Below are 24,134 nucleotides of genomic sequence, written 5' to 3' on the forward strand. Positions count from 1 at the left end.
CAGAATGGCTAACATTAACAACTCAGGCAACAACAGATGTTGGCGAGGATGTGGAGAAAGAGGATCTTTTTTGCACTGTTGGTGGCAATGCGAGCTGGTGCAGCCACTCTGGAAAACAGTATGGAGGTTCCTCAAAAAACTAAAAACAGTGGGGCGCTTGGGTGGCTCAGTCAACCGGTTAAGCGGCCGACTTCGGCTCAGGTCATGATCTCGCGGTCCGTGAGTTCGAGCCCCACGTCGAGCTCTGTGCTGACAGCTCAGAGCCTGGAGCCTATTTCAGATTCTGTGTCTCCCTCTCTCTGACCCTCCCCTGTTCATGCTCTGTCTCTCTCTGTCTCAAAAATAAATAAACGTTAAAAAAAAAACTAAAAACTAAAAATAGAACTACCCTATGATCCAGCAATTGCACTACTAGGCATTTCTCCACGGGATACAGGTGTGCTGTTTCGAAGGGACACATGCACCCCCATGTTTATAGCAGCACTATCAACAACAGCCAAAGTATGGAAAGAGCCCAAATGTCCACTGATGGATGAATGGATAAAGATGATGTGGTATATACATACAATGGAGTATTACTCGGCAATCAAAAAGAATGAAATCTTGCCATTTGCAGCTACGTGGATGGAACTGGAGGGTATTATACTAAGTGAAATTAGAGAAACACAAAAATCATGACTTCACTCATATGAGGACTTTAAGAGACAAAACAGATGAACATAAGGGAAGGGAAACAAAACTAATAAAAACAGGGAGGGGGACAAAACATAAGTGACTCATAAATATGGCGAACAAACTGAGGGTTACTGGAGGGGTTGTGGGAGAGGGGATGGGCTAAATGGGTAAGGGGCACTAAGGAATCTACTCCTGAAATCATTGTTGCACTATATGCTAACTAATTTGGATGTAAGTTTTAAAAAATTAAGAAATAGAAAAAATAAAAATAAAAAGATAAAATTGATACTTCTACAACACTCCTCCCAACAAAAAATATACCTTCTTTTCAAGTGAAACATACACTTGAAATAGACTGAACACTGGGCAATAAAACAAAGAATGTAAATCATAAAGTACATGGTCTCAAATCACGATGGAATAAAATTAGAAACCAGTAATAATATGATAACATGGAAATCTCCAAACACTTGGAAACTGAACAACATACTTCTAAACAACAACCCATGTGATGATGTCTCAAATGAAATCAAAACACATATAAAACTGAATGAAAATATAACATTAGAATTTGTGAGAGAGCTAAAACCCTAAGAAGGAAGTTTACAGCATAAACACACACAAAAGAAAACACAGTATCAAATCAATAATCTAAACTCATATCTGAACAACCTAAAAAAAATAGCAAAATAAACCCAAAGCAAGCAGATAGGAGAAAATAGCAGAAATGAATGAAATTTATAATAAAAAGTTGAAAAAAAATGAAGTAAACAAAGAGTTGATTCTTTGAAAAAAATTCACTAACATTGACAAACCTCTACATCAAGACTGGGGGGAAAAAAAAGACAAATTCCCATCACAGGAATGAAATGGAGTATCACTAAAGACTCCGCACATATCACTACAGCTTAGATAAAACAGAATAAATGCTCAAAAACACAAACTGCCACAAGACACTCAATATGAAATAAATAATCTGAACAGTCCTATTAACTATTAAATTTGTAATTTAAAATCACACCAAAATAAGAAATGCACAGGCCTACATGGTTTCACTAAAGAAAAAATTAACACCAATTCTACACAATCTCTTCTAAAACACTGAAGAGGATAGAGCACTTTCTAATTCATTTATGAAGTTGGTATTACACTGATACCAAAACCAGACAAAGGCAGTATAAGAAAAGAATACTACAGACCAATATCCCTCATGATACAGATACAAAAATCCTTGGGGCGCCTGGGTGGCGCAGTCGGTTAAGCGTCCGACTTCAGCCAGGTCACGATCTCGCGGTCCGTGAGTTCGAGCCCCGCGTCGGGCTCTGGGCTGATGGCTCAGAGCCTGGAGCCTGTTTCCGATTCTGTGTCTCCCTCTCTCTCTGCCCCTCCCCTGTTCATGCTCTGTCTCTCTCTGTCCCAAAAATAAATAAACGTTGAAAAAAAAAAAATTTAAAAAAAAAAAAAATCCTTAACAAGGTATCTGAAAATAGAATTGAACAACACATAAAAGGAATTACACACTATGACCAGGTGAGGCTTATCCAAAGGATGCAAGGCTGGTTCTAGTTGAAATCAGTCACATTAATCATACAAAATCACCACTGTTAACAGGTTAAAGAAGAAAAATTACATAATCATAGATCACTGCAGAAAAAAAGCATTCAAATTCAAAAAGCCAACAGCCAACAGCTGTGCAGTGTTGGTGGTATAGTGGTGAGCCTAACTGCTACCTTCCAAAAAGTCAACAGCCACTCACGATAAAAATCTCACACAAGGAATAGAGAACTTTTAACCTGATATAGCATCTACAAAAAACCTACTGCTAACCTACTTAACGGTGAAGGAATGAATGGTTTTCCCTTAAGCTGGGGAACAAAGCATAAATATCCACTCTCACCACTCTTACTCAACACAGTGCCGCAAATTCTAGCCACTGCAATATGGAGAGAAAAGGAAAGAAAAGCCACAAATATCAGGAGGGGAAAAAAAAGTCCCTATTTGAAAATATGACTGTCTACCTAGAAAATTGCAAGCAATTTACTAAAAAATCTCCCAGAATAAGTGAGTTCAACAAGGTCAGAATATAAGATAAACCAAAAAAAAACCAAACAAACAAACCAACCTGTGTTTCTAAATACTAGCACATGGACACCAAAGTTAAATTTACAATACCATTTACAATCACTCAAAACAAGAATTAAATATTTAGGTATATCTTGCAAAACATGTACAGGATGTGCTGAAAATTGCACAATACTGATGAAGAAATCAAAGATTGGATTGGAAAATTCAACACAGTAAAAATGTCAATCTCTCCAAATTTATATACTGTTCAACAGGATTTTTTGGTACCTACAGACAAAACATTCTAAAGCTTATGTGGAAACACAAAGGAACTAGAATATCTAAAACAATTTTGAAAATGAAGAATAAAGTAGAAGGAATGACTTCCTGGTTTCAAAAGTTACATAGCTAAAATAATCAAGACTATATTAACAGAGGGATAGACATGCAGATCAATGAAATAATCCAGAAATAAACTGAGACAAATACGCTCAACTGATTTTCGAGCAACACAAAAACAGTTCAAGGGAAGAAAGACAGGTTTTTCAACAAGCAGTCTAGAGCAACTGAACACACATAGGCCAAAAACAACCCCCCCCCCCAAAAAACCTCAACCTACATCTCTGCTTTATATAAAAATTAACTCAAAATAGATCATGGACTTCAATGTAATAAGTGAAAGTATAAAAGTTTTATTGAAAGGAAAAACACAGCAGAAATCTTTCAGATCTAGAACCAGGCAAAGAGTTCTTACACTTGATACTAAAAGCATGATCCATAAAAGAAAAAACTGATAAACTGGATTTCATTGAAATTAAATACTTTAGCTCTGCAAAAGACCATCAAGAAAATAAGAAGACAAACCAGAGGCTGAGAGAAAATATTTGCAAACTATGTATCTCCCAAAGACTTGCCAAATTAGTAGTGGTACAGTTTAAAAAGGGGAAGGGGTGGAAGGAAGTGGGTATGGCTATAAAATGACACGAACAAAGGAATCCTATGGCAGTGGAAATGTTCTCTGTCCTATCGATAACATGGTTGTGATACTGTACTGTAGTTTTACAAGGAGATTCCACTAGGGGTAACTATGTAAAGGATACAAGGGACCTCTCTATATTATTTCTTATAACTGCATATGAATCCACAATTATCTCAAAGTAAGAAATTTAATTAAAAGAAAACCTTTTTAAGTCAACAGTGAAAAGTTGAATCATGACAAGTTATGACATAGTAACTTATGTGGAATATCTGAGTTTCTAAGACATTAACTAAATGCTAATTTGAATATCCCTTGAAAGAAGAGTGACATTTCCAAAGCTACTGGTAAAAGTCAAAGGATTACATCTTCAAGCAAAATAATCAATACAGTTCTACAGTGAGGACTTGTCATTAAAATTCCAAAACTTGAGGCCTAATTAGGTGGTATCTGTTGTCTGGCAAAGGCCTAAATTTTCTTATTCAACAGACAAAATTATTAACAAACCAATGAATAGTTAACATGCACCTTCTACTTGCCAAACACTGTTCTGGAAGTTTCCCCTCTATGTTCTTCATCTCTGACACTGAGGCTATACATGGTTCTAATGGAAGCGCCTTCAGCTACCGTGATAAATCCAACTACCATAATTAGAGTATTTCTTAAGCTTTCCAAGTTCTAACTTAATGACTAAAACATATTTATTTGGAATAAACCACTTACTTCTCAACTACCCCACAAGTTTCCAACTTCCTCAATAATTAGTCTAAGTTTAGAGCGGGAAGAAATGTTCAGATGAAGCCTATTCAAAACCACAGTACATGCAATTTTGTTTAAAATTGCCTAATTTCTTTTAAATTTTCTGAAATTTACTACTAAAGTATGCTTTTTTCAAGCGTATGTTCTTACAAATGATTTGTTCATGGCACGTTTCACTTCATCAGAACCATCTGAATAGATCTGCTGAAATAATTTGTTTAAAGCTGCATCTCCCTCCAACTTCTCATTTTTTTCTTCTTCTTTGATCTCACCGACCAATTTATCCCAATTTCTTGTATAATGAGATGATGATGGATATAAGTTCTTTACATCTATGGAGTAAAAAAGATAGAAGTGATTAATCAACACGTGATGACTATGTCAAAAATATGTAAACTTTGTGACTGTGGTATAAAGAACATTGTAACAGTTTATAGTTCACTGAATTTCATATTTATAACAAATGTCTTCTTTGATAAAGTTTATTAATTTTGAGGGGGGGGAGAGACAGTGTTTTATTTATCTATCTATTTATTTATGAGAGGCCTGGGGAGGGGCACAGAGAGCAAGAGAGACAGAATCCCAAGCAGGATTGTCACGCTGTCACGCTGTCAGCATCGAGCCTGACGCGGGCTCTATCTCACAAAATGTGAGATCATGATCTGAGCTGAAATCAAGAATCAAGACACTTAACTAAGCCACCCAGGCACCCCTCTAATAAATATCTTTCTGATATATACATCAACAATCAGACTTACACTTATCAAAACTGAATCAGTTAGTATAATGTAAAATCTGGGAATTTTTTTTGAGCAAAATAAAGTGTACATTTTTGGTACATTATCCAAGATTAGATTAAAAACAGACTCTTTGTGTTAATAATGGGGGGGACTGGGTGAGAAGTGTACTGGAACTTTTATATTTATACAAAAGTTGCAAAAATAGTACAAATAATAAAAGATACTAAATAATAATAGTGTTTGTATTTATTTTTTTATTATGAAATTTACTGTCAAATTGGTTTCCATACAATACCCAGTGCTCATCCCAACAGGTGCCCTCCTCAATGCCCATCACCCACTTTCCCCTCCCTCCCATCCCCCTAAATAGTGTTTTTTAAAATGATGCTGAAGAAATTTCTCTTATAAATAAGATTTTATTAAATGTTAAAAATGTAGCTTTTCCTTGGGGTGTTTGGATGGCTCAGTTGGTTAACCATCTGACTCTTGATTTTGGCTGAAATCATAATTTCATGGTTTCATGAGTTTGAGCCCTGTGTCAGGATCCGCACACTGATCATGCAGAGCCTGTTTGGGATTCTGTCTCTCTCTCTCTCTCTCTCTCTCTCTCTGCCCTTCACCTGCTCATGTGCTCTCTCAAAACAAATAAACTTTAAATAAAAAATGTGGCTTAGTTTTTCTGAGGTACTCCTGTATCTTTCAGAGTAAGTATAAACTGAAAATATAAGTAATTATCCATACAATTAGACAGTGAGTTAAGACTCTATCCTCTCCCCACGTTAAAATATTTGATTACTTCGATAGGAAATAATAATTCTTCTTGAATGATGAAAAATACACCAGGCAATAATCCAGAGCTCAATGTCCACTAACGCACACATAGAAAACATTAGTATCTGTAGGGCACGTTGAAGTTAATGGAAGCTGCTTGCAGCCAGACAGGCTACTGACTAGCCCAGGGGCTCAGGGCACTGCCAAGACTACCCTAAAGACTAATGGAATCAAGAGCCCCCCCACCCCACCCCCCCCACACAAATAATTAAAAACTAATCTACATAATAGCTATAAGAGCAGTGCTGTTTACTCTCCAATGGAAATACAATGCAGGCACAAATGTGAGCCACATACATAATTTAAAAATTTCTAGTAGCCACATTACTAAAAAGAATCAGATGAAATGCATTTTAATATTTAACCTAATATATTCAAAACTGTATCAACCTCAACACAAAATCAATATAAATATATTAAGATATGTTGTAATTTTCCTTTCATAAGATCTTCAAAATCTGTATTTTATACTTCCAGCACAACTCAATCCAGACTAGTCATTTCAAATGCTCAGTACGTACAGTGGTGACTATACTAGAAAGTGTAGCTACAAAGCTTTAAAAAACACCCGATTCAAAGTTTCTCTATTAATATATTACGACACACTAAAAAAAAACTATATAGGGGTGCCTGGGTGGCGCAGTTGGTTAAGGGTCCGACATGATCTCACGGCTTGTGAGTTCGAGCCCTAGGTCAGGCTCTGTGCTGACAGCTCAGAGCCTGGAGCCTGCTTCAGATTCTGTGTCCCTCCCTGGCTCTGCCCCTCCCTCGCTCATGTGCCCTCTCAAAAATAAACGTTAAAAAATATATATATTTATTATTTATTATAAATATATTAGGACACACTGAATGTCCCTCTTCCTCTACTGCCTCTCTATCTCCCGTTCCTCAAAATAGTTCAGAAATGAGAAACCACTAACTGTTCATTTTGTTGTTCCATCCTTTCTCTTCACCTATAAACCAACTTTCTCCCTATCTATCTCCCAGCAAAACTAAACCAAACCATAATACCTCACACAGTTTTATTTAGGTTAAGCATATGGTTTTCCAATCTACTCTTCCTCTACCAGTAATCCCCTCTTGATCTATGTACATTTTCACTAGTAGCCAAAGAAAACAAACAAACAAAACAATGCAAGTTACAGTAAATTAAGAGCCTAAAAAAACATGGGTTTAATTAATCCTAATGCTGACTCCCCAGAGAATGAAAACACAGATTCTAACTTCCACTTTACACACAAGAAAACTGGCTCAAACGTGTTAAGCAACTTGCCCTTATCTGCAGTCTCCAGCTTGCAGGACACAGGAATCTGACAAGCATATTAATTCCTTACAAAAATATACCAGGACAGGAGGAATAACATCTGAAATATCCAAGGCACTGTGTTTAGAAACACTCTGCAACTGTAACACTAAAAATCTTTAATCTTAGAAAAATTTTAACACCTGTAGATGAAAGATAAACTACTGAGGGATGGTAACCTAACTTCCTTGCTCATTCATTATAATATCAAACAACGGCAAAGATACTCATGTCAGCAGATTTTCCACTGTTAGAAGATGCAGGAACAACCAGTATCACATACAGAGTTTATGTAAGAACCAGACCCAGATCCTGAAGACCAGGGTTTAGTCCTCGACAATGAAAATTGCCAGGTGATCTTAAGCAATCTGCTGCTTCTCTGAGCCTATAAAACAGGGCTGCCTAATTCAGAGGGCTGTTGTTAGAATTTAGTGATGTACGACATTTAAAGTGTTTCTTTAAAAAAAATACTTGAACTATATATATAAACCTCAGCCCCCAAATCCCAGAGAGTCAGCCCCAAAAGAACTACATAGCATCTTTCCTATGTCTTTCAAATAAAGTGTGAAAGCAGAAGTTTAAGAGCTTAAATACCAACTTCAAATACTTCAATATAAAAACTATCTGTTGGTGTCAATTTCCTGGTTTTGCTAATTACACTATAGACTAGTTATGATGCTCTCATGCAGGGAAGCCAGGTGAAGGGCACATGAAAACTCTTAGTATTTCTGCAACTTTCAAAATAAAACTAAAATAAAATAAATGATCTATTGGCTAACTCAGGGTTTTCTAAAAGGTGCCACAAGGAAATGTGTTTTCTGTCACAGAAGAAGGCAGTGAAAAATCTAAAAGTGGCTGAAACACAATGTTAGCTCATTTTGGTCATCAAATTGGAACATTAATCAAAAAGAAATTTTTCTCCTCCCATTAATGAGGCCAATGCTGTAAAATACACTCTTAGACTGTAGTTCTAGGAGTGTCTAGCATATTAAACATTCCACTAGAAAAATACCTGTCTACTGCATATACTTAAAACTGACCCAATGTAATATATATATATAATGGAGTATTACTCAGCAATCAAAAAGAATGAAATCTTGCCATTTGCAACTACATGTATGGACCTAGAGGGTATTACGCTAAGCGAAATTAGTCAGAGAGATAAATATATGACTTCGCTCATATGAGGACTTTAAGACACAGAACAGCTGAACACAAGGGAAGGGAAGCAAAAATAATATAAACAGGGAGGGGGACAAAACATAAAAGACTCTTAAATATTTAGAACAAACAGAGGGTTACTGGAGGGGTTGTGGGAGGGGGGATGGGCTAAATGGGTAAATCATTGTTGCACTATATGCTAACTAACTTAGATGTAAATTTAAAAAATTAAATTACATTTAACACATTTTTTAAAAATAGAAAGAAAAAAAATTGACCCAATATAAAGTAGCCTGTCCCTTAAAGGGTTAAAAACAATCGACCCTAGTTTTCTATTCTTCTCCTGGGCTTTTCTGTCTTCATGACCTATTTATGAGCACTTGTACTAAAAGAGCAATATAGTGAAATGGGTTAGATACTTTACACTGTCAAGCCCTGAAATTCCAGGAAATTAGAGTTGACAATATATTCTATATTATTCTATAAGAAGAAAGAGAAAGAAAAGAAATAAAAGGGAAAGGGAAGGAGAGAGACTATTTCAGGAGAATAAACCACTAATTCACTTGCAACCCAAAAAGAAGTAATAGGAAAGGGCAACACACGAAAACAACCCCCAAATGATATCCTACATTAACTTGGTAAACAATAAATCCCAACTCCCTCAGGGTTTTTGTCCCCATTCATTTGTATTGAGGTTAAGAAGTTAGAACCTTCACATGAAGAGCTAGTTTGTATTCATTACAGAGCAATCTTCTTACACTCATTGTATTTTACCTTGGGAACATAAATAATGTAGGCAGAAAGAAAGTCCATTACTATTTAACTTCAACTATATAACACAATATGAATTTAAAGCTCATCAAGGCCAGAAAACAAACCTGCTACAAACTGTTTTGGAGTAGGCACATTTCCTTGCCCCTCTAGTTTTTCCCATCTCACAGCTTCTGTCTTTTTCATTTTAATTTCAATCTGGAAGAAAACACCAAACAAAATTTATTATTCAATGTAAAATATACAAAACATTAAAAAAATGCAATTTCCTCAAGTCATAAACTTTTATAAGAATTAATAGAACCCTTGAGATCATTTCCTTAAATTATTCAAGGTTAAATTTCAAGAACTTGTAAACATTTATTTTTCTACTTAAAAGCCACCCTTCAAAAACAACATAAATACACACTGTAAGCTACAATTAAGAAGAGTCTTGGGGCACCTGGGTGGCTCAGTCGGTAAAGATCTGACTTCAGCTCAGGTCATGATCTCATTTTTCATAAGTTCAAGCCCTGCATAGGGCTCCACACTGGCGGTGCAGAGCCTGCTTGGGATTCTCACTCTCTCCTCTCTCTGCCCTCCCTGATTCATGCTTTCTCTCTCAAATATAAATATGTAAACTTAAAAAAAAAAAAAAAGTCTTGAAATCCATGTTTTTTTTCTTCCAATGCAGTGTTCTCAACCAGAGGTGATTCTGCCTCCCAGTGGAATTTGGCAATGTTTATGGATATTGTTGGTCATCACACCCGGGGTGGGGGTTAGGGATGCATAAAGGGCAACCTTCCCAAAACAAAGATTTATACAGCCCCAAATGTCAACAGTGCCCCCCTTTGAGAAACCCTGTTCTAATAGAATCACTACATTTGCATGCACATTAACCTGTTTGAGAGTGGAGAACACTACCATTATATAAACATATTACAACTGGGGCACCCGGGTGGCTCAGCTGGTTGAGCATTTAACTCTTGATTTCAGCTTGCATTGTGATCTCATGGTTTGTGGGATCAAGCCTCACATCAGGCTCTGCACTAACAGCACAGAGCCTGCTGGGGATTTTTTCTCCCTTTCTGTCCGTTCCCTGTTCACATGTGCGCACATGCTCTCTCAAAATAAATAAATATTAAAAAATACAACTAATGCTACCATTTTCATAATCATTCACTAATTATTAAACATACAATATGAACAAGTTGTAATTTTCACAGATGTGGTGGATTTTTTTAAATAGTAAAAACAAGTTCCTGACCATCTTGAAGTATGTGAGATATAAGATACTACAATAAAGTTGATCATGAGGCAAATAAATGTTCTAATAGCTCAGCAGAGATCACACCTGGGTGTAAAAACAAAGAGTTTTAGCACACTTTGCAGAGCTTTGAGAGGTAGGAGCATTTACAATGGTGGAAAGAGGAGGTCTCTGGAGACAAAAGGAACAGCCTAAAAGGAGCCCTGAGGTTTGAAAGGCCACAAAGCATCAGGGAGTATGGACAAGACCAATTTGCCACCAAGTCCAAGATTTATGTTAGAACAGTAAAAAACTACAGATGGAAAAGGTGTAAGGCAAATTATGAAGAGCTTATGAATGCTAGATTAGCTTCACTTATTAAAATGAAATTTACTGGGGCGCCTGGGTGGCTCAGTTGGCTGAGCGTCTGACTTCGGCTCAGGTCATGATCTCGTGGTTTGTTACTTCGAGCCCCGCATCGGGCCCTGTGCTGAAAGTTTGGAGCCTGGAGCCTGCTTCGGATTCTGTCTCCCTCTCCTCTCTCTCTGCCCCTCCCCTCCTCATGCTCTGTCTCTCCCTCTCTCTCAAAAATAAATAAACATAAAAAAAAATTGTTTTTTTTTTAAATGAAATTTATCTTTAACTCTCTAATCAAGGTCGATCCCCTAGGGTCTATTCTTAACCCTAACATACACTCACATAACACTTTCATCTATCTTGTTTTCCTTATATTTTAATTTTTTTCTAAGAAAAGAATTACTACTTTTGTAAATATGAAAAAAAATTATACAAAGTTTAACAAAAAGAAAAGCCTATTCACACTGGTTCTTTGACTCCTTTAGATCCGATAAATCATTTAAACTAGCAATTACTGGTAATCTTTCTACCATCTGCACTTAGTGACAGAATCCTTAAAATCTGCATTTCATAATAACTTAAAACACTGAGAAATCTGCCAATATTTTTAACGAGACATGAAGTGATGGTATGGAAAGGGTTGTGGTCGCTGAGGATTTGTACTTTCTTTAGGACAGAAATGTAACCAAAAACTATTTTTATAATGAGAAAAACATGAAATGTCACTGGGAAAGAGACCAAAAGTGCACTATTTAAAAAAATTTTTTTTGAAGTTTATTTATTTTGAGAGACAGAGAGAGAGAGCATGAGTGGGGAAGGGACAGCAAAAGGGAGAGAGAACACGGCACAGAGCCTGACACAGGACTTGAAGCCATGAACTGTGAGATTATGACCTCAAAAATCAAAGAGCCAAAATCAAGAGTCGGACACCCAACTGACTGAGCCACCCAGGCAACCAGTACAGTATTTTTAACATAATTTATGTGTTTAAATTCTACATAAATAAAAAAATAAACTCTACATAAATAAAAACAATTTTATAAGAATCTCTACAGTTCTCTAAAATGATGACTAATTTTTATAAAGTAAAATGCTATCAATATTTTCTCATATACAATATTAAGTGACAGTAATATTAGTGACAGTATTTTAAAAGTTATCACTGCTGGAATAATTATCAAAAAGGGGCAAAAATCTAGTAGCTGGCAATGACACAGCAATAGTTACTGAAAAGAGCTTTAATCCTAAAATTTAAAAAGTCATTTTGCTTCTTTAATTTTCAACTCATCTGGAACTGAAGACCTGGCAAGCAGTGTATACATCAACATTACTATACTTAACTAACCTCTGCCACAGAGCACCCTATATTCACACCTCACGTTCCTGCACTCACGCAGGGTCTATAAAAAGTTCCTCGTTTCACCTAAAGAGCAGCACACACTACCATTCACGTCTACTAAAAACAACCATAACCTGAGGAATTGTGTAGTATGAACAAAGAGGCCTTTATAAGGCCAAAGTCAAAGCTCTTAGTAACAACCTGTATCAAGACATGCTGACCTGAACTTGAAATTGTACTTAATCCATTCACCAAAATAGCTGCACATAATAAACCACTTAAAGCAGCTTTTTGAAAAGACAAAAGTGAGGAGGAATACTAATTTTCTGTGAATTCTTTTTTACACGTATTTCACTTTCAATGTTTATATATGCTTTTTAAATTGAAGTGTTAAGTCTTAATGATTCTGGCAGGTACCTCCAGAGTTACCACCAGCCCAACTTCAGGTACTTTTACTGTGACTATTAAGAAGCTATTCTATTTTCATTTAAGTCAAAAATAATTTAAAAGTTAACTTAAAACTTTGGTAGTGTGCTTGAATGCTGCTCTCATATGCACAAGGAAGGCTTTCAAGAATGTCCCAAAGCAGTATTCACAGATTACTAATGAGAATCCCTGCTGTTCCAAACTGTCAGTTCTTAAGATTTTGTATACTATCACCCACCTCTAAAGTCTTCTCTGCACAGTTTAATTTTTTCCAATGAAAGGACTTCAGATTTAAAGGGAAGCCATTACTTCAAAAGGGTCATGACATCCAGATACCACCTTAAGAGGAGGTTAAGCTCCCACTTCCTGCTACAGAGGGACAGTGAAGGCATCTTTCTCAGACACTATGAGTTGTGGCAGTTTACTGCTGAACTTTCTTTTTCTGGTAGTTTTGACAACCACATGTTTCAAGGCTGTAGTCATTAAATAATTGTTCCCGACCTTCAGAATGTAATTTTTCCCAACATTCTCTTAAACATTTAATTGCTGTATCTAACCCCTTCATCTGATAATAAACTCAAGTCTTCCTGAAGTCATACTGCACAACTACCATCTTTATTTTTACACTCAAATCATTTTTTTTAAGTTTATTATTTCAGAGAGAAAGACGAAGAGAGAGAAAGGGGGCGCACAAGCAGGGGAGGGGCAGAGAGAGAGGGAGACACAGAATCTGAAGCAGGCTCCAGGTTCTGAGCTGTCAGCACAGAACCTGACGCGGGACTCAAACCCATGAACCGTGAGATCATGACCTAAGCCAAAGTCACATGCTTAACCGACTGAGCCACCTAGGTGCCCCTACACTCAAATCATTTTATAATCATTTTTTTAAATGCAAAGAACAGTAATTAATGACAAGAAACTGAAAAATCTTCTCCAAAGTTCAACAAATTTTTTTAAATGTTTTTACTTTTGAGAGAGTGCGTACGAGTACTGAGTCGGGGAGGGGCAGAGAGAGACGGGGACAGGGGATCCAAAGAGGGCCCTGTGCCTGATGGCGATGCGGTGCTTGAGCTTGAGATCATGACCTGAGTTGAGGTTGGACGCTTAACCTACTGAGCCACCCATGCGTTCCTCTTCCCCAAAGTTCTAATCGCACAATTCAAATATCTACTTTGTGTCTACTCGGGCCAGGCACTGTATTAGTACAAAAGGTCACAGTCTCTACTCTCGCTTATGGGAAGCGATAGTCCCATAAAAAAATTCCAGCAGGTATCACCTCTAGTGAAAGATCTAAATATAGGGAAATATTCCAGTTTCCTGGAAAGAAGTATGCCAAAATATCATCAATAGTGAGACTGAGTAATTACTTTCTCTGCTCCTTTACGTTTTTCCAAATTTCCTATGATACACATTTATTGCTTTTACAATCTGAATAAAAATCTAAATAATCTGGATAAAATAACTATAGCAGTAACATTTCTTGAGCACTATTACATACCGTGTGTTTCATATACATCATCTCAGTTAAAAGAACAACACTATAAAAGGAGATTACCAACCGTATTTTAGAGATGAGGCAACCAAGATAGACAACTTGCTGGAAGTATCTTCTGCTAGAAGTTTTACTTACTTCCTCACAAATAAACAGAGGTTGAAAATAAGACAACTATCAGTTTTAGAGAAGAGTCATAGATACATACTACCTGCTGGAAATATGGCCATGAGCAAGCAACTAATCTCACTGAGCCTCAGCTTCTCCTGTAAAAAGGGATTAATAGGGTCTACTTCATTTAGGGTTCTTATGGGGATTAAATGAGCCCATGCATGAAAAGAATAGAGCACTGTATCTGGCAAATAACTGAATGTTCTTATCATTATCTTTATCATCATTAAAATCAGCTAAAAAATCTGTGCAAAGTATTTAACATCTCTGGATTCAGTTTATACCTGTAACTAGGTGATAAAAATACCTCTACCATACAGTAATTGTTAGGATTCCATGTGTAGATAATACACAGCATTCAAAATAGTTACCTACTATAATTCTACACAGGTCAAACAGATAGGACTGACTAAATAAGCTACAATAGATGCATGCAATGAAATACTTTCCTGTAAAACATTTAAGGGCATGAAAAAAATATCCATAGTATATGGCTAAATTTAAAAAGATAGCTACAGACAGTATTTACAGTAAAGTCCTTTTCTTTTGAAAATACATGAATATGCATTAGAAAAGGTGGAAAGAATACACTTCAAAAACAATTTGTGCATCATCAGCAACTAATTATTTAAAAACATAATTACCACCACCACTGTTATCAAAAAGACATAAAACAACAATCCAAAAGTCTCTACATCCTGCCCAGACATCCCCAACTCCATCACATCATCATTAGGATTCTTCTATGAATATTAAGAAAAGGAATTCACTCTGAAACTTCTCAAATTTTAGTAAGTTAAGGGAGCCATGGTCTGTCTCAAAATAAAGACACACATTTTTACCTCCCACAATTCCAGTCAAAAGCCTTCATGTTTTATAGACATAATACAAAAAATTGCTCTGACTAGAAATAGGAATAGAATTTTTTTTTAAAAATTTTATTTTTAAGTAATCTCTACACCCAATGTGGGACTTGAACCCACAACCCCAAGATCAAAGGTCTCACACTCCACTGAATGAGCCAGCCAGGTACCCCAAAGAATATTTCTACAAAGCATTTTGAAAATTCTCACTTTTTTAGGAGGAGTGAATATTAACCTTTAATATGAGTATTTCACAGGACAGCTGACACTTAAGTTATAAGCCTGTGATTGTGAGCAGAGAATACTGTCATGAAATTAGTAAGACGGAACAAAAGAAACACTACAGTTTCTTAATAAATAAAATGAATTAATAGGCAGATAGGAAAGCTTGGATTCAATAAAAGGGAGAAATAACTGTCAGAAGTACTGAAAAAAATGAATTCTGACTTGGAAAAATCTAGGTAGGACACTGTAAAATATTTAGTTAAAAATGCTATTTCACTGATTGAAGGGTGCTACCTCTCTTATTTTCATTGCAAATTATATTTCCCTTGAATTAATAACACTTAACCAAAGATTATACAAGAATATGCAACATTTCTTCACCCTTGAAGGTGGAAAAGAAAAAAACCGAATTCCCAAAGAAATCACCCCTTTAAAGCACACATTTTACAGAATCTCTAATTTTAAGCAGTTTCTTGTGACCAGAAGCATTCTTTTCTCAACTCACATAAACAATTCAAGATACCTGAATTCATATGAAAACCATGTGATTTCATTATTGTCTTCGTGTCATCACTAAATAAACCTCAGTAACCCACAGAAAGATTTGATTTTCAGTTTTTAACAGTCTCCCTCTGCTGTATGAAAAAAGATTCTAAATTTTCATTTCCCTTAAGATATAATTAAGTACAATTATTTCAATTTGTTTCCCATAATATACAGCTTAAAAGTTGGTGGTCTAACAAAACTAATATATGTTACTTTCGGCTAGGAAAAGAAAAGTCATCTTCTTTACACATCTTTAGAATGGTAATTCTTTAATCTAGAACTTAGAAAAACCTAAGCAAAGAAGCACTAGCTTTCCAGAAATGAAAGTATTTCCCCTGGGCCAAGATGGATAATTTAGTAACTATGTAAACTTGGGGAAAGCTTTTAAAGTCCATGAACCTCGGTTTCATCTATAAAACTAAGAATAAAAATAATCTAACAACTTCAAAGGGCTAACATCAGAATCCATTTTAAATTAATTCACTGAGGGGCATCTGGGTGGCTCAGTTGGTTAAGCATCTGACTCTTAGAGTTTGGGCTCAGGTCATGATCTCACAGTTCATGAGTTGGAGCCCCATGTCAGGCTCCCTACTGCTGGTGCAGAACCTCTTTAGGATTTTCTCTCTCTCCCTTTCTGCCCTGTCCCCTCCCCCTTCTTTCTACCCCACCTAACCCCCCTGCCCAAAATAAATAAACTTTAAAAAATTAAATAAATGTATTCACTGAACAATTATTGAGCAGCCCTATGTACAACACATAGGGCTAGGGTTGACAAATTTAGCAAATGGAATATACTTACACTAAAAAATTATTCAGTTTGTAAAATTAATGGGGCATCCTATACTTTATGAGCCAATCTTACCTGGAGCATATACAAAGACATAAATATGACATGCTTCTTATCCTCACAGACTAAATGCAAGGGAAATAAAATGTATACATAAACTACTGCACAAAAAAGAAAAATAGTTATGTAGCATTTAAAGAAAGAGGAAAGGCACCAAAAAGGTAACTGGGAACACAGCAGGAGCACTGCAAAATGGTCAGATTCAAGAAGTACTCAAGACTCAAAGGAAAATAAAGAATAAGAGATGACAGTGCTTCGTTAACATCCTCAATTCCAGCCACACAGACTTCTGTATTTATTATCACAAATACTATTCTTCCATAAGTTACATGAGGCGACCCACTAACACAAGTTTTTAAGTCATTTACGCCATCTATTCACACAAGTCAGCTTCCATTTAAACTACTTCAAAAGAATATGCATTAACAACCTGTTGATAAAAATACCGTATGTAGGAAAATGCCTAATTCGTAATTTTCTCAACTGTCCCCCTCCCAAATCTAGCCATAGTTTTGTGGTTGATTACTTACCCATCTTCTTTTACTAAACAAATTCTACGCTATGTGGATAGGGTCAATAGGACTACAATCTTGGTAAGATTTCATTCCTTTTTCTCACCTACTTTCTATCTTCCAAACAACTGTTTCTTCTCTCCCCCTCATAATTTAACAGCTTTGTACTTTGTAATCTTTAAAAATTTTTTTTTTTCAACGTTTATTTATTTTTGGGACAGAGAGAGACAGAGCATGAACGGGGGAGGGGCAGAGAGAGAGGGAGACACAGAATCGGAAATAGGCTCCAGGCTCTGAGCCATCAGCCCAGGGCCCGACGTGGGGCTCGAACTCACAGACCGAGAGATCGTGACCTGGCTGAAGTCGGACGCTTAACCGACTGCACCACCCAGGCGCCCCTGTACTTTGTAATCTTTAAACAAATTAGTGGGCAAATCATTTCTAACTAGATGCAAAAAATGACCACTTCTTTATTTTGCACTTTTGCTCAAACGCTCTGCAGATACCCTCTTCTTTCCGCAAAGCCAGTTACCATATTCTCCCTGACACTAGCTGACCTGATTCTACTCTAGGATATGAAAATTCACCCAGCCTTAGAACTTAAACTCAATAATTAATAACACAGCATGTTGCAGGACATGTTCGTAAAGAAGGTGTAGCATGGAAAAAATCTACTTATATCATTTATTGTCATTAACTCATTACATATCTCCATACAATTTTATAGATGAAAAAATTTCAGCACTCATTTAGTCCATATCTCTCATTTATACAGTGAAAATTTACACCTACAATAATTTTGTGACAATGTAAATTCACAGAGCAAAGAACCAGAGTCAGATTTTTTTGATTTTTCAGTTCAGTACCTGTCCTGTTAAATTATACTACCTACATCTTTTGATTGATATCTAAAACAATATATGAATTTTAATTCCATTGCATACTTTTTGAAAATCTAAATAAATCTAAAAATTACATAATTACTCAAACCACAGTTTGAGTTACTCAGTATTCGCTTGTTAACAAAGTATTCTAAAATTCAACTTAATTAAAAAACAGGAAAAAAAACAGGCAGATTCATCTTCACAGTAGTATTTTTAACTGCATAAAACAGGGTGAGAAACTATTTGTACATCAAAACAGACAAGTTCAAGAGAAGAGATACTCACTGTCAGTATCAAATCTTAAATAGAGGCTGATAATTGCTTTTTAAAAAACCTCTTTAAGAACTATTATACCAATCTTAATAAATGTATAAACACTACTGAGGTTAAATTGAGTTTTACATTCCACTGTCCTAGAATTTTGGGAGGGGAAAATTGTTACTCAAAAATTATTGTTTTTAATTTGAAGACATGTGCCTGAAAGGATCTATAAACTTAAAATCATATGGGTGAGTAGTTGACCAATATTTCTAGATTTTGAAAACATCACTACTGACAACTATTTTATTTTTAAGTAATATCTACACCCAATGTGGGGTTTGAACTCACAACCCCAAGATCAAGAGTTGCATGCTCTTCTGACAGCTAGCCAGGTGCTCCCACTAACAACCCTTTTAAAATTGTCTTACCTTTAAAATAAATAAATAAATAAATAAATAAATAAATAAATAAATAAATAAAATAAAATAAAATAAAATAAAATAAAATAAAAAAATAAAAAATAAAATTGTCTTACCTTTGTTGAAAGTACTTTAAATGTGCTCTGTTCTGGTATTATAAGATGAAGAAGTCTCAGTTTCAAATTATAATCCTCTCCAGAAGGAAGTTTCACCAAAGCAGACAACTAATGAATACAAAATTAGCAGTACATTTTATAATTTATATAATGAAGGATCACTTAAACTGAATATAAGAATAGAATTTCAATGCTGCTACAGATTGTTTTAAATACTTTATATAGAGTACCAGATTTAAGAAACTCAAAATAATCCTTTTTTTCTATCGGGTACCCTTTACATGGATTCTCACATACATTATTAAATAACAGAAAATAGTATGTTTCAAACAAATATTTAACATTTAAATCTCCAGAAAACTCAAGAGCAAAATATAGTATGAAACAAAAGTATTCATATGCAAGACATCTACTTCTACCACTAACTTAAATATCATTAAAGTTTTCTAGTAAATGCTAGCAAACCAAATGATTAGAGGCCGTACTAATTTCACGTGGTTAGCAAATTCTAAGACATATAAATCACCCAACAAATAAGTAGATCTTTTTCACAAAAGTGCATCACACAAATGTACCAAATCACATCTTACTAATTAATGTCTTTTATTATTTGTCAACCAGATTCTACTGTGAATTTCAAATCTAAAGGAAAATTATGTACATCTAGCTGTACCCTACAGTATAAACACTTTTGTCTCAAAATTTAAAATCACTCAAACTGAGAAGCAATGCTTTAGATTTTTATCAGCATTTTCCACATCTCAGGAAGAAATGACATATCTGATAAACTGCTATAGGTTATTCTGCAATATACTATTTTGCAAATAAAAGTACGTAATCTCAAAATAAAAGATAGTTCAAAGATAGTATTAACCTCTTTTTCTGAAAATTCCACATTTACATTATTCTTCTGAACATTCTTGATCATGAGTGTAATGATTACTTGAGATTCTGTTTGATACCAGTCATACCTATTAAAAGAGAAAAAAAAACCTCAGAACATCTAATATTCTCAAAGTTGTTGCTTCTTTATGTTTTGTCAAGATAAAAACTACAATATGATAAACAAGAGCTCCACCTTGAGGAACAAAATAGAAAAGCAGCTGGTGATTCACAAACAATTTTATATAACTGTATTTCCTTTGATCTGTACTAATGAACAGTGAGGTATAATCCCTAAAACATTTCCAGGAGACTTAAACACTTACATGATTTTCGGGGTTCTGACTTACATCTGTATTACTGTTATGCTTAATCTAATGTTGAAAACAAAACTGATTCTAAACAAACCATTATTATATACCATCAATAGTTTTACACTTCCGTTTCAATCTAATACGAAGAAAAAGCACTCTATCCCTATTTTACAGATGAAAAAATATAAGCCCAGAAGGGTGAAGCAATAAGCCAGTCAGTGGTAGGTGTTACACTGGACCCACATCAACCTGACTTCATACTCCAAAATCTCTTAACTGAAGCTGGGGGCAACAGCACTGAATACAATGAGCAGAAGCAAATGAGCTAAAAATTAAAATAACTTAAAAGTTTAACCCATCCTACCAAACACAACATTAAACACAGTATCTTCCTTCAGTCTCAAGGTACATGGGAAAACTAGTGGGCCTAGAAATTCTAATTATGTGTATCTTTCCCACAGAAGGCTCTAAAACTGTAGGGATCCTCACTTTCAAATTAGATTAGATTAGATTATAAACTCCATGAGGGCAGAGCTATTTATCTATCCTGCCACTATTATATTCCTAAGACTGAGCACAGTGCCTGGTAATATGAAATCAATGTCAGATTATCTTACATTCTAACATCATAGTTATTATTCTATGTTTGTGTTATACTCTTGATGCTGCCACCAAGCTAGTCAAATTTCCCTGTCTACTTGGTATTTGGAGACTCATCCTAAATCTCGCCAGAAAGAACATGAATTGTTTTAACATTTTCAAGCAATTTTAGGTAATTAAAATGCACCTTGATTAAAGACATATACTTTAAGAGTCTCAGTTTCCTGCTGAAATTCAGTGAGGATGCAAAGCTCCAGATCAATGCCTTGTGTTTCTGTTACAGTCCTAAGAATACGAGTTGTACACATGGCTAATAAATAATTAAAAATAAATTCAAATACTTGCTAGATGTTTAATTCATCATTGTAACTGTTGCCCTGAGCAATAGTAACTTTCAACTCATGCAGAATTATCCTATGAAAAATATACTCTAAAATATAAAAGGCACAATTCTGTCAAGCCTACTAACTTATTTACCTGTGTAATAACACCTAAAGAGGTTCTTGTCATCTCAAGGTGACATAATATGGAACCAGAAAAAGCAAGTTTAAAGTGAAGTGATTTTAATTTACCCTTGATCATAAAGACTAACAGGAATCAGCAAAGAGCTCGAGAATTTGTTTTCTCGGGCTAAGCACTATTTCTAAAAAAAACTTAAAAACACCTAAAATCACAAAGTAAGGACTTGCTCATTACTATTAAACAATAGGATTTTTCCCTTTAGACATATATATCATGCATTATTTCATGAAAAAGAAACACTTACTTGATTTTTGACTGATGAGTCCTCTGGGATGCAGACTGATTTTGGCAAGTAGAAAGAGAAAAATTTTTACAAACTGGTTTAGCAACTGTATATTAAAACGCACATATTATTAATTTACCCAGTGCTATGGTTACTTTGATATGGAGTAACTACATGAAAACGTCCTCAAAGACAAAGCATAATATTCATAATTGTTAAGTAACACTAGTCATCTCAAAAAATTAGAATATTCAGTATTTTTATAATTTTAAGATTTTTTTTCTAAAATAAAAGCATAAAACCCAAAATACTTTCTAAAGGTATGATTGGAAAAGCTTACATCTAAAATGTTCAGTACTCTTTTTTTTTTTTTTTTAATTTTTTTTTTTTTTTTTCAACGTTTATTTATTTTTGGGACAGAGAGAGACAGAGCATGAATGGGGGAGGGGCAGAGAGAGAGGGAGACACAGAATCGGAAACAGGCTCCAGGCTCTGGGCCATCAGCTCAGAGCCCGACGCGGGGCTCAAACTCACGGACCGCGAGATCGTGACCTGGCTGAAGTCGGACGCTTAACCGACTGCGCCACCCAGGTGCCCCAGTACTAACTCTTTAAAATGAAAATAACAGGGGCGCCTGGGTGGCGCAGTCGGTTAAGCGTCTGACTTCGGCTCAGGTCATGATCTCACGGTCCGTGAGTTCGATCCCCGCGTCGGGCTCTGTGTTGACCACTCAGAGCCCGGAGCCTGTTTCAGATTCTGTGTCTCCCTCTCTCTCTGCCCCTCCCCTGTTCATGCTGTCACTCTGTCTCAAAAATAAATAAACGTTAAAAAAAAAAATTTTTTTTTAAATAAAATAAAATGAAAATAACAATGACATTTAAAAAACCATTTTTCAGAAATAGTGTAACTTGGGTCGCCTGGGTGGCTCAGTCGGTTAGGCATTGGACTTGGGCTCAGGTCACTATCTTACGGTTTGGGAGTTTGAGCCCCTCACAGGGCTCTGCACTGATGGTACAGAGCCTGCCTGGGATTCTCTGTCTCCCTCTCTCTCTGCCCCTCCCCAACTTGCGCATGCACTTCTCTCTCAAAATAAATAAATAAACTTTAAAAATTAAAAAAAAAAAAAAAAAAAAAAAAAGAAATTAGTATAAACTTCATGCTTAACAATGGCATCAAACATGGCTCTGGAACATATGAAGGAACGTTTTCATGGTACCTTCCAGATAACAGCTTACTCCATTTATGGTCTCTCAGTAACAAACATTCTAAACTGCCCATCAAAAAACAAAGTGACTCTTGACCAATCCATACTTTCCTAAACTACATGTGTGCCAGTTAAAAGTATGTAAATCTGAAAAACTTGCCCTGGGTCGTAAGTGACCTCTAAGTTGCCCCTAAATGATAAGCGAAGTGATGGGGTTTAAAGGAAGAAAATAAAACCCCTCTACAGATCTGAGTCTAACTCAGAATTACCCTCCAGCATTAACTATTGACAAATACTCAATCTAGATATCAGATGGAGATAATGACTAGAACAGATTATTCCAGTTCACCTCGGTATAAAGATAAAACTACACTGGTGTCAACTACAGCAGTGACAAAATGCACTGTGACTATACAGCAATTTGTGTTACCAGATGAAGTATTATCCAAATGCTACTCTGTTGTTTTCAGGACTAGTTCCAATCCCCAAAATAGTAAGCCATAAACAAAAATACCAGCGGTGTGAAAGAAGCCAACTTTTAAATACTTCCCTCACCTATCATACTTAGGAATATACACAAGCCTTGGGGGTATAGGGATAACCAGACAGGGTTCACTTTTGGTGATGTTCAAAACTCCAGTCACTACATATGCACATACCTGGCCTCATGCTCACAACCTGTCTAAAGCAGATTAACTCTAGCAGACCCGGTTTACAAATGAAGAAAACCCAGAGAATAAAATATTTTCTCAGTGTCACAATGTAATTCTGGAAGACAAAGATGTACATTTTCATTCAGACTTGAAGAAAGAGACCCAAAAAGGTTAAGTAACTGCCCTTAGAGTTAAGACCACACACACGTTTCCTAAATCCTTGTCATTTTATTGACTAAATTGTAGATGATCACTGCTAAAAAACCACTGGCCGTAATTTATGCGTGTTATTTATAAACACTGTAGTTAAAAAAAGTCAAATAATTTTCAACTCCACCATAATTTTAATTTTTTTAAAATGTTTATTTTTGAAAGAGGGACAGAGTGCGAGCTGGCGGAGGGGCAGAGACACACAACCCAAAGCAGGTTCCAGGCTCTGAGGTGTCAGTACAGAGCCAGATATGGGCTCAGACTCACAAACCGTGAGATCATGACCTGAGCCGAAGTCAGACACCTAACCAACTGAGCCACCCAGGCATCTCTCAACTCCATCATAATTTTTAATTTTTCAGTTTTAAAAGACTTGAAAGTCTTCATGTCCAAATACCAAATATGAAACTAAATTAGATAAACATTTCCAAATTCTACTTAACTTTTATGTGTGGGTTTTTTTTTTAATATTTATTTTGTGAGAGAGAGCAAGCAAGCGAGCATGCGCACATGAGGGACGAAGAGAGAGAGAGTATATATATTCCAAGCAGGTTCCATGCTGT

General features: G+C 35.7%; 1 protein-coding gene across 1 annotated transcript in view; it reads right to left on the reverse strand.

Moving 5' to 3' along the window:
* The window catches only part of SUGT1 (SGT1 assembly cochaperone of MIS12 kinetochore complex), a 50,187-nt gene that overhangs the window by 12,499 nt on the left and 13,554 nt on the right, over positions 1 to 24,134 (reverse strand). The window contains exons 8-12 of the mRNA XM_025923714.2: positions 21,526 to 21,560; positions 19,838 to 19,934; positions 18,964 to 19,071; positions 9,388 to 9,478; positions 4,625 to 4,806 (exon numbers count right to left, since the gene is read on the reverse strand). Of these exons, the coding sequence (XP_025779499.1) occupies positions 4,625 to 4,806; positions 9,388 to 9,478; positions 18,964 to 19,071; positions 19,838 to 19,934; positions 21,526 to 21,560 (513 nt within the window). The remainder of the gene's footprint in view (positions 1 to 4,624; positions 4,807 to 9,387; positions 9,479 to 18,963; positions 19,072 to 19,837; positions 19,935 to 21,525; positions 21,561 to 24,134) is intronic.

Source organism: Puma concolor, chromosome A1 (genome assembly GCF_028749965.1).
Source record: "Puma concolor isolate L17-30 chromosome A1, mPumCon1.1.hap2, whole genome shotgun sequence".
NCBI lineage: Eukaryota > Metazoa > Chordata > Mammalia > Carnivora > Felidae > Puma > Puma concolor.